This window comes from Malania oleifera, chromosome 6, assembly GCF_029873635.1.
Source record: "Malania oleifera isolate guangnan ecotype guangnan chromosome 6, ASM2987363v1, whole genome shotgun sequence".
Lineage (NCBI taxonomy): Eukaryota > Viridiplantae > Streptophyta > Magnoliopsida > Santalales > Ximeniaceae > Malania > Malania oleifera.
Genome location: NC_080422.1, coordinates 22,487,921 through 22,507,868, shown reverse-complemented (window position 1 = coordinate 22,507,868; position 19,948 = coordinate 22,487,921). Strand labels below are relative to the sequence as shown.

At 36.6% G+C, this 19,948-nt stretch overlaps 1 protein-coding gene across 1 annotated transcript; it reads left to right on the top strand.

Annotated features, from left to right (window-relative positions):
* The first annotated feature begins 1,982 nt into the window (after positions 1-1,982).
* Positions 1,983-15,200, top strand: LOC131158508 (probable polygalacturonase At3g15720). The gene is made up of 11 exons (XM_058113378.1): positions 1,983-2,063; positions 2,907-3,008; positions 7,048-7,167; positions 12,690-12,806; positions 13,115-13,255; positions 13,363-13,524; positions 13,796-14,003; positions 14,094-14,175; positions 14,297-14,402; positions 14,518-14,634; positions 14,964-15,200. Exons 1-11 carry the CDS (start codon positions 1,983-1,985, stop codon positions 15,198-15,200), a joined length of 1,473 nt encoding a protein of 490 aa, XP_057969361.1.
* Positions 15,201-19,948: the final 4,748 nt, after the last annotated feature.

Sequence of the window (19,948 nt, the reverse complement as noted above, 5' to 3'; positions counted from 1 at the left end):
TCTTCATGTTTCCTCTAAAACAACACTGATGCTCCCGACGGTGCTTTGGAAGGGCGCTTCCAATTCATCAAGCTGTTTCCCTAACTCTACTATCTCTGGAGGTGCCATCCTACATGACCCTTTAGTAGGTGGTTCCACTCCTGGCAACAACTCGATCTCATGCTCCACAGTCCATCGTGAAGGCAAATTTTGAGGCAACTTATCTGGAAACACCTCTTTATACTCATCAAACATTGCTTGGATGGTCGTAGGCACCAGCTCTTGGCCTACTTCTTTGTCTACCACCACCATGGCTAGATGTGTTTGCTCATCCTTTCTCAATCTCTCATTGAGTTATATGGTTGAAAAGGACTTCCCGTCATCTCCTTTCATTGCAACGACTTGCACATTGCACGAGTGATCTCCCATTAGACACAGGGAACCAGCCGAAGGCATCAGCATTGCCCTCATCCCCCTTAAGAACTCCATGCCTAGAATAAATGGAAAGTCATCCAATGGAACCACTGTGAAATTTGCATGACCTTCCCATTGTCCAAGCTTTACAGTCACTTGCTTGGCTACACGCAGAGTAGGCTAACCTATAGAGTTAACTGCTTTCATGCGTATTGTGTCAAGACTAAGTTGAGTCTCTATGCTTCCAATTGCGAAACAAAATTATGAGTAGCCCCTGTATCCACCATAGCGCGGGTACTCTTCCCATTTATCCTCAAGTCCACAAACATTAACCCTTTTACTCGTGTAACTTTTAGTGCTTTTTCCTGCTTTTCCAATGCGTTCATCTACCACATTGAACCTATTCACGGGGCATCATCTTCTTCCTCCTTGCTTTCTACCACTTGTTCCTAAGTGGAAGCTTGTAAGGCATGGAGTAATCCCTTGTGTTGACACTCACTCACTCTATGAGATCCTCCACACAAGTAGCATGAAATTTTACTCTTCCCCTTTCCATTGGGTGTGTTGAACCCTCGAGACAATGAAGCTTCCTTAGAAGTTGATAGCGACGCATTCCTTTATTTCCTGAGGATTCATCAAACTATGTGGGTTAGAGGTACAACCATTAGATGATGAATTAGTAGTGGCTACGCCCGTCAGGGTCAATAGTCGTATGTAGTAAGGTGATTTGAGATTTCCCAGTAGAGATTTAGGGGAGGGTACTACTGGTCAGTCTAATTGTGTTTGATATGCACGACTTCGATATCATTCTAGGGATGGACCGGCTATCAGCCAGTTATGCCAGTATCGATTACTATAGGAGGGAGGTAGTATTCATGCCTCCAGAGGAGCAGGAATTCAAGCTCGTAGGGTCGTGTGTGCGTTCTGCACCACGGATCCTTTTAGCTATTCAGGCTAGGAGGTTACTTCTGGAGGGATACCAGGGGTACCTGGTGTTCTTGAAAGAAACAGCGAGAGAAGAACTTAAACTGGAGGAGATTCCCGTAGTAAGTGAATTCCTAGATGTGCTTCCAAAGGACTTGTTGGGATTGCCTCTTAATCGTGAGGTGGAGTTCGCTATAGAGTTGATTCCAGGGATGACGCCAATATCAAAAACTCCATATCGAATGGCTCCAACGAAACTGAGGGAATTGAAGGAGTAACTACAGGAGCTACTAGATAAGGGTTGCATCCGACCGAGTGTTTCACCCTGGGGAGCACCGGTACTACTCGTGAAGAAGAAGGATGGGTCGATGAGGATGTGCATCGACTATTGAGAGATCAACAAGGTGACAGTGAAGAATAAATACCCGTTATCCAGAATTGATGATTTGTTTGACCAACTATAAGGCGCACAAATCTTCTCTAAGATCGATCTACGATCTGGGTATCATCAGCTAGAGGTGAAATCAGAGGACGTCCCGAAGATAGCTTTCCAAACTTGGTATGACCATTACGAATTTTTGGTTATGCCGTTCGATTTGATGAATGTGCCTACTTTATTCATAGACCTGGTGAACAGGGTGTTCCACGAGTACTTAGATAGGTTCATGGTGGTGTTCATTGATGACATGTTAGTCGATTCAAAGAGCTCAGTAGAGTATGAGGCTCATATGAGATTAGTTCTTCAGGTACTCAGGGAGAAGAAGTTATTCACTAAATTGAAGAAATGCGAGTTTTGGCTAGAACATGTTGCATTTCTAGGATATCTAGTGTCTAAGGAAGGAATATCAGTGGATTTGAGTAAGGAAGAGGCGATAGTTGACTGGGCAAGACCAAGGAACGTGCATGAGGTTCAGAGTTTCTTGAGTCTGGCAGGGTATTATTGTCGGTTCGTCGAGGGCTTTTCAAAATTGTCAGGTCCTCTAATGCAGTTTACGAGGAAGAATAGTAGGTTTGAGTGGATTGGGGAGTATGAACAGAGTTTTCAGAAGCTAAAGTAACGTTTAGTCATGACTCAAGTATTGACCATTCCATCAAGGGTTGATGGTTATGTGATTTATAATGAAGCATCCTAGAAGGGACTTGGGTGTGTTTTGATGCAACATGAAAAAGTTATCGCATATGCTTCTCGTGAACTCAAGGAGTACGAGAAGAACTACCCTATGCATGACTTGGAGCTAGCAGCTATTGTATTTGCATTAAAGATCTAGCTGCACTACCTATACGATGAAAGGTGCGAGATCTTTACAAATCATAAGAGCCTCAAATACTTCTTCACCCAGATGGAGTTGAATATGAAGCAACGTAGATGGCTTGAACTGATTAAAGACTATGACTACACCATTAGTTACCACCCAGGAAAAGTTAATGTGGTAGCTGATGCATTGAGTCGGAAGTCAGTAGGCGCGGCGATTTTAGTGGTTATTGTTCAGCATCAGATCATGATGGATCTGTAGAGGTTGGGAGTGGAGTTGGTGGACAATGATCCACATGCTTTCATTTCCAGTTTAGTTATTTAACCATCTTTGCAGGAGAGAATCAAAGCGGCTCAGAAGGAAGACGTAGAGCTGATAGAGGTTATGGAAGGAGTTCAGAATGGTTTAAAGCCAAATTTCAATATCTCAAGTGATGGGGTATTGAGATTGCACACTAGGATTTGCATATCAATAATACCGAGATTAAGAGGGTCATTCTAGAGGAGGCGCATCGTTCGCTCTGCACAGTACATCCAGGGAGTATGAAGATGTACAAAGATCTGAGGGGAATCTTTCTGGTGGTCTAATATAAAAAGAGAGATCACACGTTTCGTAGAGGACTATTCAGACTCTAAAGGATATGCTGCGAGCATGTGTGCTGGATTTAGGGGACAGTTGGATTTGGTATCTACCGCTCATGGAGTCTGCATATAATAACAGTTACCAGGCTAGTATAGAGATGACACCCTATGAGGCTTTGTATGGTCGTTGGTGTTCTTCGTTGTACTAGGATGAGGTAGGCGAGTGGCAGATTTTGAGACCGGAACTGATTTAGCAGACTTATGTAAATGTGGAGCTTATCAGGGAAAGAATTAGAGCAGCACAGAGTCGGCAGAAGAGTTATGCAAATATTCACCGACGGGAGTTAGAGTTCAAGATAGGGTTATGGTAGAGTAGTGCCTAACATGTTAGCAAGTTTTGGTAGAGCACTATAGGCCAATGGGACCATTTCAGCCACTTGACATTTCCAAGTGGAAGTGGGAGCATATCTCAATGGATTTTGTATAGGGGTTACTTGCAGCGGTGCATGGACAAAATGCCATCCAGGTTATAGTGGATCAGCTGATGAAGACTGCACACTTTATACCTATCAGAGTCAGCTATTCCATGAATAGGCTGGCAGAGCTATATGTGCAAGAGATTGTACGACTCCATGACATCCATGTTTCTATTGTTTCAGATCAAGACCCACGATTTACCTCTCATTTCTGGAAGAGTTTGTAGGATGCCTTGGGATCGCAGCTCACATTCAGTACCTCGTTTCACCCACAGACGGATGGACAATTCGAGAGGACTATTCAGACTCTAAAGGATATGCTATGAGCGTGTGTGATGGATTTAGGGGACAATTGGATTTGGTATCTACAGCTCGTGGAGTTTGCGTATAAGAACAGTTACCAGGTCAGTATAGACATGGCACCCTATGAGGTTTTGTATGGTCTCTGGTGTTCTCCGTTGTATTGAGATGAGATAGGCGAGTGACAGATTTTGAGACCGGAACTGATTCAGCAAACCTATGTAAAGGTTAAGCTTATCAGGGAAAGAATCAGAGCAGCACAAAGTTGGCACAAGAGTTATGTAGATATTCGCCGATGGGAGTTAGAATTTTAGATAGGGGATATGATATTCCTAAAGATCGCATCGATGAAAGGGGTGATGAGGTTTAGGAAGAAGGGGAAGTTAAACCCTCGGTACATTGGGCCATTTGAGATCCTGGAAAGGATAAGTCCAGTTGCTTATCGGGTGGCGTTACCCCCAACACTATTCAGAGTTCATGACGTGTTTCACATATCAGTGCTGAGGAAGTATATGCCAGACCCTTCGCACGTGCTAAGTTATGAACCTCTAGAGATTGAGGATGCATTAGCATACAAGGAGGTACCTGCTCAGATTATGGATCAAAAGGTACAAAAACTGCATACTAAGGAAATACCATTGGTGAAAGTGCTGTGGCAGAACCACGCAGTGGAGGAAGCCTTATGGGAGTTAAAGGCAAAGATACGTCATAAGTATCCTCGATTATTTAGAGATGTTCAGAGCTAGACTGGTAAGTAGAATGGTAAGTAAGTGGTTTGTATATATGTTTAATAGAGTAGGTTTGTTCATGTTTAAATTATGTATGGTCTTCAGGAGAGTTTTGTATGGATATTGTAAACTCCCGAGACATTATGTGTAACCACATTATTCCTCCACCATAAGAGAGTGCAGGTAATAAAATTGGGATGAGGCTGCTGGCTCTTCCTAGAGTCAGAGCAGTTATAGTTTAGAGGAAGTGATAGGAACAGTTAGCGAATTTCGAGGACAAAATTCTTATAAGGAGGCGAGATTGTAGAATCCTAGACCCGTAAAATAAAAGAAAATGAATATAAAAGAGAGAAGTAAAGGAAAATAAGAGAAAAGAAGGAATTCGGTAAGGCAGAACCAAAACCGTAGACGATTTTCTGAGCAAGAGAAAAGCCGTCGCCAGTTTTGGGTCAACAGGGCAAGTCAACCATAAAACTGTCGTCGGTTTTGTGGAGATAGGGGAAACCAACACCGATTTTCCACTGGGCCTACTCACCTATAAATAGGTTTGGGCTTATTTTTTTAGAGAATTTCAAATCTTTCTCTTCTCTTTCCTAGGGTTTCAGAACTTTTTCAGCATAAGACTCTTCCGAGCTCTCCCTTGCTTCTTGATTGTCTCTCTTATCCACCTTCTAGCAAATACATGTATTTTTACCAGTTGGAAGTTCTAGGGTTTTGCCGTTTCGAGCCATTCGGGTACATTTTTTCAAAAATAGGTAAGGGGATTTGTTTACATAAGTTATTTTTGAAATCTAAACCATTAGAATTGTAGGTTAATATATTATGTACGCTATGACTGCTTATTTGAAAATTTTCACCAGGTGGAATTGCTGATTTTTTGATTTTACGGTTTTGGTAAAAACTAGGGTTTTGGGGTATGAGCTCCATTTTTCCTAAAACTCATTTCTTTGTATTAAACCTAAAGTAGGAGGTGCTTGAAACCCTTATTTTCGATTTAAATTATATTTTACAAACCATATGTTATACTTTTGCTTACTAAACCAAATGAGTGTGACATGAGATGTTAAATGGAAATATATTGAACTGAGAAATATGATTATGAGATATGGGAATTGTAGTTTCAAATTGTTATCAGAAAATGTAGAAAAGAGATGTCAATTAAATACTAAGAGATGTATGTACCAAGGTTAAACCGAGAGCCGTGTGTGCCGGTTTATACCAATGAATGAATGAATAAATTGTGAAAAATACTGGAACTACTTAAATGCTTTATGAATGAAAACTGGTTACTGTGCTTTCGATATAAATTGTATGTATTATATATGAACTGCTTGAGAAAGCTTGTTACCAAAAGAGCACGGTACCATTGCTAGTATGAGAGATACAGTGCAACCACACGTTATTCTTGAGTGTGGGTATTGACTAGTTGACTTGGTAAGAAGGGTCATTGGTTGATGATAGACTAGGGTGGTGTGGACCAAGTCAGACTAGAGAGAGTAGCGTGACTAGCCTAGTGACCCCACGACTAGATCAGAGCATTATAAACACACAACCCGTGCCATGGGGGAAGTAAATGGTGTATTTATGATGTTTCAAAGCTGAGATGAGTTCATTATTCATATACATGATTTAAAAATAAAATGGGCAAAGTTACAGTTTTGAGTACCGAGCTGAGGGATCGTACAATGTTTGGGCATGTACCCTACCCCAACCTCAGGGACTTTCGCTTGTGATGAGTCGAATTATCTTATGCAGGAATTATATAGATATCTTCTATATTACAGGTTTGTGAATGATTTAAATGTGTAATTGGTTTCTACTAGAATAAACTCATATGGTCACACATTGATGTAATATGATCTACCTTACTGAGAAGTGTCTCACCCTAATATACAAATCTTATTTCAGGTCCTACAGGAAACAGGTTCTAGCGTTCTAGAGGGATTCTGGAGCGTAGTGGTTTTGGTTAGTTTTTGTAAGTTCTTGTATATGTACTGGGTTTTGGCCAGGTTATTTTTTTGGGTTTGTAATAGCAGGTTATGTTTTTAGTTTTGTATGGTTGTTTGTGAGGAACAGTTAAAAACTCTGGTAAGTTTTTATTAGACAATGTATGTATTTCCGCTGTGTATGATATACAGAATACTATGGAACACCCATTTTGACCTTATTTTGGCGGGTAGTATATGTATGGTATCAGATATATGCATATTATGTATGCATAGTGGCACTCTGGACCCACCTAGAGGGTCAGGGTGTTACATTTGCATCCATATCAACCATCTGCGACTGCAAATTTTCAACTGTATGACGAAAGTCCTCTAACATTTCACCTAACAAACTTGCTTGATGCTTTTGTGATCCCATCACTTCATCAACAAGTTCCCTCATCTAGGCCACCTCTGCGACCACAGTGTTGGCTGTTGCCTCAGCCTGTGCTTTTAGCATGCTGATCCTCTCAACATTGGTTGGTGCCATGGTCACTTATCAAAGCTTTCCAAATCCCACAACAAAGGTAATTGAATTCTCGTAGGAACTAAGCCTTAGCTCTGATACCAAGTGTCACGGGCCTACTATTTTCACACCTTTGTGAAGGGACGTGCGACACTAGCTAAAGCATTCTTGCTTAACTAGCAAGCCTATCGTTTACCAACATTCATCCATGAGACACTTTCATTAGCACTCATTCAAAATAGCAGTGAAAATAGTAATCAATTCATGAAAGCCGTGGCAAGCAAGCAATAAACATTGAAGCAAATGTAATTCATTAACAACACCTTCATTGACATTGTGTGCTTAGTGAGGGAGGCAAGTAGGCTAAACACGTTGACAAAAGCTAGTGAGTTTTCCAATAACTGATGAACACTCACCCTCCCCTAAAGAGGTTTTTATGTAATTATCATCTTGACACTAGGAAACATTAAAGTGACCAAGGAGTCATACTGTCTTATTTGGCCTACAAGGACACTACTAGTAGAAAATAACCCTACACTAGTATTTACATGATGGAAAACCCATCCCAAGTACACGTGACAAGCGGTCACAAGCAAGTCCTAAACAAGTTTAGTTCGTGACATGAAGCACCGTTCTAGGGTGTACTAGAGTACACACTAACACTATCTCTTAACCAATTTTAAGAGAATATTTCACCTTATCATTTATTAATGACTTTTCCTTTTTCAATATTTCCAATATGGGACAAACCCACATAGCATTAAATGCTCCTTATAAATGCTTTAGAAAATACAGAAATTGAAGACTTTGAAAACCCATAAAATTGATTACTTTAGAAAATATTTCAACAAATGGAAGAGGCAGATCCAAGATTATCTCTACAAGAAGTCAATGATGAAACTAGACGACATGAAAGAGGATAAATGAAAAATAGTTAGTTTGAAGACACATGAAATACAATTCGAGGCATGTAAGAAGTAGAAGATAAGACCTACTTGAGTAATCGTCAGAGAATTAGGTTCGCTCCCACAAGGGAGACATTTTCTGCTTAAGGGGGAGAAATCGAATTAGACTCTAGGTTCATGCATGTGTTTTTGCACATGTTGACATATGAAAGAGGAGGGGTGCTGAGTGAATTCTTATGGTTGAGTAATGACTTCTAATTGGTTGCACGACAAGTAATGACTTCCATTCAAGGGGGAATGTTTGAAACTCACAAGTGAGGATGTTAACACCCCATTTTGTCCAGGGCTTATGCAACATAATTTGGGTAAATATCCATTAATACACTAAAATGAGAAAAATACAAGAAAAAATAAACATAGAAAATGAAAATTTTACATTGAAAATAAAAAACAGAAAAGGAAAAAATGAAATAAAAAAAAGGTGGGTCAACATCTTCACCTTCAAACCTGCAAACACAAAAGGAAGATATGCAATTAGGCATGTGCAATTTGTAAATTAAACATATGAGTCAATTCAAATTAAATTTGATTGATCAAATTAGATGCTGATTGATCTAATTAGTATAAATTGAATGACTCCTAGGCCTATAAATAGTGCACTTCAGAAGGGTAAGAGACACACACACACGGATGGAGAAAAGGAAAATCAAAAAAGAGAAATTGGTTGCTTACGAAAGGAGTAAGGAGAAAATTTAAGATAGAAATATTAGGAGAGTTTGAGGTTCGAAGAAGAGAAGCAAAAGGCTAAAGGGTAGAAGCAGTAAAGGCATTGGTAGTGAAGATTCAAAGTAGCAGACTTGAAGATTAAAGGAGATAGAAGACAGAGTTTGGTTCTTTAAATTTCTTTTAGTTCTTTTTTATTTTCTTGGATAATTAAAATTGTAGAATTTTAAGTTCAAAATTTTGTAATTTGAGTGTGAGTAAAATTTTAAAATAAAATTCAACTTGATCTAAAAGGAAAAGCCAAAAATTTTCCCCGAAATTTACCAAATAGATTTGGACATTTAACTCGGATCCAAAAGCCCACACCTAAATCTGAAAGCTTGGACCCAAATTTGGATCCGCCATATCCAAATAACTATGACCCATGTCAACTTGACCCGGGTTCAAGTCTATTGACCCATTGACCCAAACTTAAACAATCATACTCGAAACCCAACTAGTTTAACCCTTAAGTTCGCCACCTGAGACCCAAGATCAATTTAAAGCCAACCAGCCCAATTGGGCTTAACCTAAGTCTAGTGTCCGTTGTAGTTTGCCACGTGGCGAATAACGTTATGTTGAGTAAGTTATATATATATATGTCGCCGCCGCTGGCTGACACATGGCACCCCTCTTCCCCAACCTAATCAAACCCAGTTGACCCAATCGGTCTGAACCATCTCGAACTATTAGTTTTGTTTTTAATTTTAAAAAATGATTTTTAATTAATTTTAATTTTAAAAAATTGTAAAAATAGTACAAACTTAGAAAAAATTAGCAAAAAAATATTAAAAAATAAAAATATTTGAATCATTTTGATTTAAATAAAAAAATTAGAAATTAAAAAAACCAAAAATAAATAAAATGGAGAAAAAGTCTTTAAAAAATCCCAAAGAATTGTAGAAAAAAGTTGGAAAATTTTAAGAAAAATTTTGGAAAACTTGGGAGTGTTTTAAAGACTCTTTTTGCTCCAATTCGATGAATTTGTTTGATTATTACCTGTATATATTTTATTTTGGTGTGTGCGCGTTTTAGTGATTAAACAAAGAGTAAAAAGGTATTTTAGACCTCATTTATATTAGTTCTGATGGGAGTTTATTTAATAAGATCTCCTACTTTGGAAGTTTTGTTAGAAATTCCTAAATCACACCTTATTGTACATTTTCTTTTAAAATTTTAATATTTGCTTATTAAGGAGTTAATTAAGACAATTAGATTCAATTTAGGGATAATTCATAATTAATTAGATACTGTTTGTAGAACGGGTGCATAAGGAGTGCTAGTACCTTCCTTTCACATGACTGAACTCTCAATCTCAATTATGGTAAATACAGACCGAACTTATTGGTTACTTGACATTAGGACTAATTTAGAGACCAATCAATGAGTAGTAATTATGTGAACTAACCACACTTAGGTAAATACTAAGTTAGTGACGACTCCATTGAACCTATATTGTTATTATTTCTTGCCATTTCGGACCCTTCTCCAGGATAATGCGACATAGAAAAAAATTGTTGAGAATTCCACTCGTGAGTTTCTCTTACATTGAAAAAAAAGAAAATAAAAGAATGGAAGATGAGTGTTTATATACATGGCCAGGCTTAAAACACAATATGCGTAAACTTTTGAATCAACTTGGTGCTCATTCATGTCTAGTCCTCCCAAGAACTCTCCAAATGCTAACACTCTTACCACCGCACCACTTTTTAAACTCAAAATAAATATAAAATTTTGATGATTTAGTTTCTCATTCTCAAAAATTTTGAAGGATTCCTTTTCAAATTGAAAATTTCTGAACTTTTCATTGAAAATTTCTATTGAAATATACTTTTTATAATTCCAAGTTTCCAACTTTCCTTTGAAAATTTCTTCTGAATTCAAATTGAATTAAAAGTAATTGTTCACGGTTCCTCATTGAAATTTCTGCTAATCAAGATAATTAATGTTATCAAATCCCTTTTGGTGTTACAATGTTTAGTTCTTTGCAGGCTTACAATGTTGACTGCAATTAAGTCTAACAGATATTTAGATAAGCCCACTCAGAAAAATTAAAGTAGCGTGTTCAAAAGCAAATGCAGGGATTTCTTGGCGTTACTCGTATTACTTTTGTGGCAAAATTTGCTATGTTTCTTAGTGTCAAATACAAAATTTTCATAGAACAGAGTCAGCTTGTTTTCATTGAATTTTAGTGACAACTTTTGGGTTTAAATTCAGTCCTTTTAATTACCTCTTATAACTGCAGATTTGATCCCATGCCGAAGAAAACTTTGTAATATGGGTGTCTATTACTTTTTGTCCAAATCTGTATAAATTCTAAAGATTCAAAACTTAAAATCTATGTTTCCAAACGCAGCATATATATATATATATATATATATATATATATATATGTGTGTGTGTGTGTGTGTGTGTGTGAGACACATAGAGATTGCTTCATGGCTGATGCATGGGAGAAGATTTATGAGTAAAATTACATATAAAGTGTCAAAATGTTGAATATACGACTTAAATATCTATTTTGGGAGAATAATTTTTAGTAGATCATCAAATCAGTGACCTAAGTGGTAGTCTCTACTCGACCACATTGTGTCACGCGGATCGTCATAGTGAGCGCCTCATTTTTGCCTATTATCTCTTAAAACTGGGTTTAAAATGTAAGTCCACCAAACGAAGATGTGGCTGTGTGAATTCATGGGCTCTCTTTTTTCTCTATTATTTCTTATAACTAGTAAATTTTATATTCACACGTTCAAATAGAAGTGGTATGAAACCATCACTCATGCCACTTGCGTGATGTCTCAGAACTAAACAACCCAAAAATTTCTCTTTGGCAAGGCTAATAAACATGAAAACATTTGAACTAGTAATCTTATCGATAAGGAAAAAATGGAATGCTCATTGCAAAATCATGTGAACACCCTAGCTGTGGGTTTTCTTCACTTGATTTAATTGAATTTTCTGACTTTGCCATTTTATGTATTTTTTCCCTTAGAGGATTCTCAGCCAAATGGGATGGACCTTCATGGGTACTTCGAATAATATTTATTAGTCCACTTGGCTATACAATGGAAGCAGAAATAATCCATCTCCTATTTTATACTTCCATTCCCACCACAGTCGAAGCAGAAATTTGGGCATGGATAGAACTTACAAAACTTCAATAGGAGACGTATAATCCACATAAAAAGAAAAGATTCAACAAGGGGTGATAGAAATTATAAAACAAATTGAAGATCCCACATTGGGATTTGCTTAGGAATTCAATAATCATATTTGTTCAAGTGTCAGCATGTTCATGTTTCAAAAGAAAAATTTCTAAACAAAGCTAAAGGGAAATTGAAGAAACGTGACGTGCTATTTCAAGAATTGTATGTTAAAAAAACATGTTCATAGAGATCTTCATCCTCATTAGCTCTTGCTTAGTGCGAAAACAATGGCTTCACATGCCCTTAGCTTGTTTTTCTCATCAAAATTCATGCTTTTGCAGTGCACATGGACTCATTGAACTATATTTATATATGGCTGAATACCACCACCTATTAATTAATAAACATATATTTAGTAAGAAGTCACTTAGAGTATCAGTAATTAGACTGCAAGAACGTGCATATTAGCCAGTGGCTTCAATATGATCTGGCAGATCATTAATTAGCTCTTGCAATCAATATCAATCTATCTATATATATTGAAGGCAACAGGAGGATGCATTGAGATCTTGTAACTTCTTTATCTGATACAATGGTGAGTATATCATATAATCTGCATTGGGTGCATCTTCTGTTTTGATTAATTAATTGCTATTACTTATTAGCACTGTTTTATCATCCATTGTGCTAACTCAAGAACTCTGAACTGTTGCAAAGAGATTAATGGCAGCAGTGTTTTAATGATGTGATTTGTTCTAATGATGCAGGACTTGTCTGTTGTTTTCTTCATATTGTGCTTGGCTTCTTCTGGATTAGGCAGCACACCTTCTTTCAATGTGATAGATTATGGAGCAGTAGGAGATGGAAGGACAGATGATTCCCCTGTAACTTCTTATCCACTCCCCCGCCCCCCTCCCCCACTCTGTGTGTGTGTGTGTGTGTCAAATTTTCGATAATAAAAATGTGCAGTATAACTCTTTTCCTGCTTTTGGTTTATTTGGAACACAAAAAATATGAAGAAACGGAAAAGAAAACATGAGAGAATCCACTTTTCTTTGTTTTTTTTATTGAGGGAAATATGAAAGAATATAATCAACAACATATTTTGATTTTGATGACACCCTTTAATTCTTCTTAATTTAAGTTTTTATTCGCAATGCATCTCGTAACTGCAACCAAACAATATGGGCAGGCTTTTCTCAAGGCATGGAAGGCTGCGTGCCAAGCTCCTTCGAACACTCCTACCCTCGTTGTCATACCAGGGAAGAGGACATTCTTGCTGAAGCCTGCGACCTTCAGCGGTCCGTGCAAGCCACCTCGCATCACTTTTCGGGTAATCCAAACTATCGCTACTGTTTCTTTTTTAACTTGTTAAAGTAAAAGCGACAAACTAGTCGATGTTGAAGTTGAACTTGGGTGTGCCCCATGGCCATTGTATAGGTTGAAGGAAACATTGTAGCACCAAACCAAAAAGCAGCATGGAAGGGGTTCCATGTCAACACATGGCTGGTCTTCTCCTCTGTGAATGGACTCACTGTGAATGGTGGAGGACAGTTCGATGGTCAAGGGTCTGCCTGGTGGTCTCAGCTTTGCTCAAATAATGTATAAATGCAAACCCATACACTATGTCATCCATCTGCATTTCTACTTTCAACCAGTTTCCTTCCTTTCAACTGTCATTATTCTTCATTTCTTCGTCTTTTTTGGTATCCTCACTTGGGTGTTTGCTAATATGTCCAGGCTGTAGGCTGCAAGGGACCTACTGTAAGTTGGACAGCGCTCTTCAACTTCAAAATTTCTTCCATTGGGAAAATGGTTTAGTGATTGTATGAAAAGTAAGTTAACTACTGGGTATGGTTAATTGGAGCTGCAGGCACTCACATTCAGAAGATGCAACAACCTTAGGCTGAATGGACTTAGGCATACCAACAGCCAGAGAAACCACATGACCATAACTGCCTGCAATGGAGCAGTCATCTCAAACCTCAATATTACTGCACCCGGGACGAGCCCGAACACCGATGGCATCAACATTGCCAGCTCCTCCAACATTCAGATCCGCAACTCTATCATTGCAACTGGTTTTCTTTCTTTCTTTCTTTCTACTATGTGTTGATATATCTTTTCATCATTGATAATTTTTAGTACTACTATTGGTGTTGTTTTCATAGGGGATGACTGCATTGCCGTCAGTGGGGGATCATCCAATATCAATATCACTGGGATTAGCTGTGGACCGGGTCACGGTATTAGGTTAGCACGACCATCGATGGATCGGGGCGAAAGCTCCCGTACCGATCATTTCCTGAATTTCGCCCTACTTAGGATTTACATATCCATAGTTAATCTAAGCTTAAACACATGGGTTTTGCAGCATTGGATCGTTGGGGCAGGGAGGGTATGACACGGTGGAAAATGTAAACGTGCAAAACTGTACTTTGATAGGAACCTTGACTGGAGTTAGAATCAAGACATGGCAGGTGATTATCAATCAATTAACATTTTGATTTTAATCAACTAAGCTACTTTGCTTGCTGTTTTCAGATAGATTTTTTTTTGGGACTTCTTAATTTGGGTGTTTGGATATGTGAATAGGGAGGCTCTGGGTATGCCAGGAAGATATCCTTCAAGGGAATTAAGCTTGTGGAGGTCATTACTCCCATAATCATTGACCAATTTTACTGTCCAAGTCAAGTCAACTGCCAAAACAAGGTAGCTAGCTCATAGAAAATAATTTCATTTTTCTTTAAAATTGAAAAATAAAAATAAGCCACAAATTTACTTTTTTTTTTTTTTTTTTTTATAAACTGAAAAACAAAAAAGTAAAATTATTTTTCACATCCAAACAAAGCAGTAAAACAAACCCTAATGTCATTCATTCATTTTTCAGTTTATTTAAAATTGTAAAAATGCCACCTGTATGGCTAAAATTGGATCTATTTATTTTTTAGAATTCTAAAACTGACCTCACACCAAGTCAATTTGTTAATTATTTATTTTTCTTGGGGTGGTGGTGTGTACGAAATTCCGACGATGGGAAGACGTCGGCGGTGAAGGTGAGCGACGTGTCATACAGGGGAATAGTAGGGACGTCATCCAGTGCGGACAAGGTCATCAATCTAAGCTGCAGCCAGACCGTTGGATGCACTGACATCCAGCTTGATCATGTCTATATCAAGTCAACGGTTCCGGGGAAGAAAGCCCGCTCCTTCTGCTTCAACGCCTACGGTAGAGCCACCCACACCAAACCCATTGTCCGCTGCCTCTCCAAAACCTAAACCCATATCCATACCCATACCCATATATATCCATACCCGTACCCATGCCCAATACCCGTAATTGTATTTTCTTTTTAAATTTCTGAGAGCCCTGCTGCCATTTTCCATGTATGTGTCATCGTTGCTTTCTGTTATTGTTTATGAGTTATTTTATTTACTAATAAATTTGATGAAGCACAAATTGGTGGGGAAGTGTTTTTGAAGGAAAAATAAAATAATCAAAAATATTTTTAAAAAATATTATTAAACTTTTCTCTCGATTTCTTCTTGAATCGGACCGCGGAAGGAAGTTCAGACCGTTTATTTTTGAAAAATTTTTTTTTCTTTTTTTTATTTTTAAAATAATTATAAAAATTTTAGTTCATTTTTTTATTTTTAAAAATTTGTTTTAAGAAATAAAATAAAAAAAATCATACAAATGTGTAACTTTTTTTATTTTTTATCTTTATTTTTAATTTTTAAAAATTTATATATGTTAATATATACAACTATTGATTTCGGGTTTAACTTTCAATTTGTATGGATTTAAAAAAAATAAAAAGGTTTATACATATTACACACAAATTGAAGTCTAACATCTGACTTGCATGCTCCCATATGAAAAGTAAGAATTAGATATTTAGAAAAAAATGAAAAGATATTTTAAATTTGTTATATAAATTTGGTAAATTGAGAAATAAAGTGATGTTTTTATAATTATTTAAAAAATTAGAAACGAAAAATAGTACTATTTTCACAAGTGAATAGTGGTAAAATTGATTATTGTCGTTCATTTATTTCATACAAATATTGAAAAAATAAAAAATTATTTAAGTTTTTTATAAATATTTTGGAATACTAAAATTTAAAAAATAAAAACTATTTTTCAAAACTAAATTGGCCCTTCAATTTTGCCATGTAAAATAAAATTTAAAATATTTTATCATACAAACTTTTCAATGTATGTGTCATACATATAAATGCAGGCAATTGAATGATTGTAAAATTTGCTTGTTTGAATCTGGTATATATATATAAAATAAAATAAAAATTTTTCTTCTTATTTTCAATTCTTTTCTTTTCCTCCTAACAAAACTTATGATTCAAGTGGATCCTAAATATTGGAAGGATAGCCCATTTTCGTGTATGCGACAAAGGTAAAAATTAGTTATTTTAAAATGATGAACCCAAAAATTACGATTATAACAAAAGGCATGAGCACTCTAGTTAAACAATGGACATCCAAGAACCTGAAACAAAATTTTATATGATGAATACAAAATAAAGTAGCTCAGGTTTTCATTTTCTTTATCTTCCATAGACTATTCACAAATATTTTATATGATGTTTCTTTTATGCAGTTGAACATTTTTTGTTGCGGTAAAATATCAATTTTTATCTTTCAATTTATAACATATAAATGAGTATCCAAAGACCTTTAAGATGATGTGGATGTTAGTATTTAGTTGTAGAGATGTGTGGTAATTGATAATAGTTAATTTTTTTATGTCGGTCCTAATTAGAGGGGTTAGGATAGATGTTCTACTCTACAAGGGATATCCTTATGGAATAAGAAGTTATAAAAAGAGAATCATAACAAAATAGTAAAATATTATACAAGGAGGGAGAAGAAAGTAAGGTGAATATAATTACATTAGGAAAGATAAAAAGGGATGATTAAATAGAGAGAGAGAGAGAGAGAGAGAGAGAGAGAGAGAGAGAGAGAGAGAGAGAATAATAAAATACATTAAATATAATGTCAAGCAGTTTCCAAACACTATGGAGTCTAATTAATTATCGTCGATTTATCGTTTTTGGTCTTGCATAGGTGGCCCCTTGTAATTTTTTAGACAAATGGGCGTAAATGATTTATCCTCCTAATTTTCTGTTTGCTATGTAATCAATAGTTGAACCTTTGTCACCATATTCTAAGGGGTGCACAAAGACTGCACGAACAATGCCCTCTAAATTTGCTCCATATAATTGTATTTAATGCTTATAAATGAGCAGTGTAACACTTATTATTACTATTGTAGACGCCCCATTTTGTCAGGGGCTTATATAACATAATTTGGATAAATATGCATTAATACAAAGCAAAAATACAAGAAAAATAAAAAATGCAATGGAAATTTTTACATTGGAAATAAAAAAAAAAAAGGGAGGAAAATAAACAAAAAATTTAAAAAGGGGTCCAGTGGGCCACCTTCTCCATGCACTTGCACACACACACACACACAAATTTGAATTAGGAAATCAGAATAAAAACTACTTGGTTCTTAAATTTGATTGAACAATTTAAAATTGATTAATCAACTTAATTAACAAATTAGTTTTAAATTTGATTGATTAAAAAAATTTAATTCAAGGTTCTTCCCTCCGACCCATAGATAAAGAATTTTAAAGGGGAAAAGACACATAGAAACAGAAAAGGAAGAAAGAAATTTATTCATTGAAAAATTGAGAAAGAGTTATGAGAAGAAAAACTGAGAGTCTGAGTGATTGAGATTCAGAAGTATTCAGAAGCTAAAGAACAGAAGGCTTTGGATTGTAGAAGTTTTGTAGAAAAGGATTCCGGAGGCTCGAGCAAAAGGAGGAGAAGATTGCAAAGTGAAGAATTCAAGAACAAACGCAGGTACTTGTTAATTTTGTGCTTAATTTTTGTTAGTTTTGGTGCAACCCCAGGAGGGTGGTGAATTGAGAATTTAAAATTTGTTGGTCTACTGGTTTTATCAACAGTGTAGCACAACTTAGGGTCAGTCTATGCGATCAATAAATGAACATACACGTGCAATAAAAGTAAAGTGCAGAAAAGTAAACAATACATGCAATATGTTATTAAAGTTCGGCCAAATGGCCTACGTCCCCACCTTGGTCACACCAGCACAAGGATTCCACTAAAACTCACTTAATGGATGGAGCAGCACCGGTTACAACCAGGTCAGTTAAAGGGGCTGACCTCAACCAACATGCCTTAACAGGATGACGCACCTAAATTTCCTAATCAGGTCTAAACCAATCCAGGACTATTCAATAGGGCTAGTCTCCCTCTTCAGACCCGCGCCTGAAATACAACCAATGTGTATAAAATTTGTACAAGGAAATATGCTTCTACACAAGCAGATATGTGCACTAGTACAGTTCAATCAATATTGCAAACACAAATGATATATAAATATACTCAGTGCTCTAATGTGTGCTAAACACTCAATCAAGTATAGATTATCAGTTTAGATTTAGAGTGTATATCAAAGCAAGATTTGAAACACAGCACGTAAATAATACAAAATCAGATCAGGGTTTCAAATATGCTAAGCAAGTTGATTCAAACAATCTCAATAAGATATTTCAATATACAAAGCACAATGGAGTTATTTGAAAAACTAGCTTTTGAAAATGATTTTTGCACACAAAAATATAGGTTTAGGTGGCTTGCAATGATGATGCAAGAACCACAACCTTCTAAGTCTTTCCACACAAGATTTATCAAGTAAAATCGGTGGAAGAACTTAAGACTATACTCTCAAATAAAATCAATCAACCAATATACCAAATGAGAGTATTAGCTAGTAAGATTAAGCGCAATTAGTTTAGAAATACTCACAACACTTGAAAGATTAAGAAATATGGAGTGTATGAGTGTTTTGGAGTAGTATAAGCTAAAATAGGGTTTTGGAAGTTGAGAGAATTTTTACCTTAATCAAAATGTTAATCCTTACTAATTATGACAAATGAACAGGTATTTATAGGCAAGGAGGATTTTTTGACCGTTGGGGACCCAATGGGAATAATTAGATTTGTTTTAAAAGCCATTAAGAAAATTAACCTAATTTACCCCATTAAAAAAAATCGGTAAAAAATATTTTAACCCATGAGGTTTGGGTGCCCAAATAGACTTACTCAAAAAATCAAATTTTAATGGTTCGGGTGCTAGAAGAAACGATCAGTCGGCTAAACAAAAGTCAGTAGCATTTTGTTTGTAAATTCTGGTGCCCGGTTCCAAGTTCGACTAATCGAACTAACCAATTTGGTCACCCGAGCCCAATTTGAACGTAATCTTTTGGTTACCTGAGTAGTTAAAAAATGCTCTGACACAGGTTCGGGTGCCCGAGGATGATACACTCAAATCAAGTTCGGGTGCCCGAACACAAAGTCAATATTTTGACTTGTTCGATCGCTCGAGTCGTTTTACACGGCTTGGGTTCGGTTGCCTGAACGCTCTCAACATTTTCATTTAAGTTCATTTTTAGCCAATTTCATTCCCCTGTTGGGACCTAAGGTCTTTTCAAGTACGCCCAAAAACCTGGCATCGGTCGACTTTCGGTTGACCAAAGGGCGCCCTAAGGTCATTTGGTCCCTATGGTTAATTTACGACATTTCTGAGCATACCTACGTATCATGTATGATGCAAATTATTACAAGCCGCAGGGTGTACAATCCATAATAAATATTACATCCTAGAATGAAGAAATGAAATAATAAACACAAATACAACACAAAATTATTCATTCTTTGGCACGAACACCGCATGCCATCATGGTATGTCTTTTAGTCCGAAAACACGTGCACAATAAACTTACATGCAAGCCTTAGTACAACCGTCAATACCAAGAGTATTTGTCATTATCAAAACTGGGTGTGACCTATCAAGTCAACAATTTTAATTCAATTTCTGGTAATGCTGAATTCAAACAGAACATAAATCAATAATTTTCCTAGAATATACCAAATAGGATTCGAGTATTTGACCCAAATATGAACACCCATAC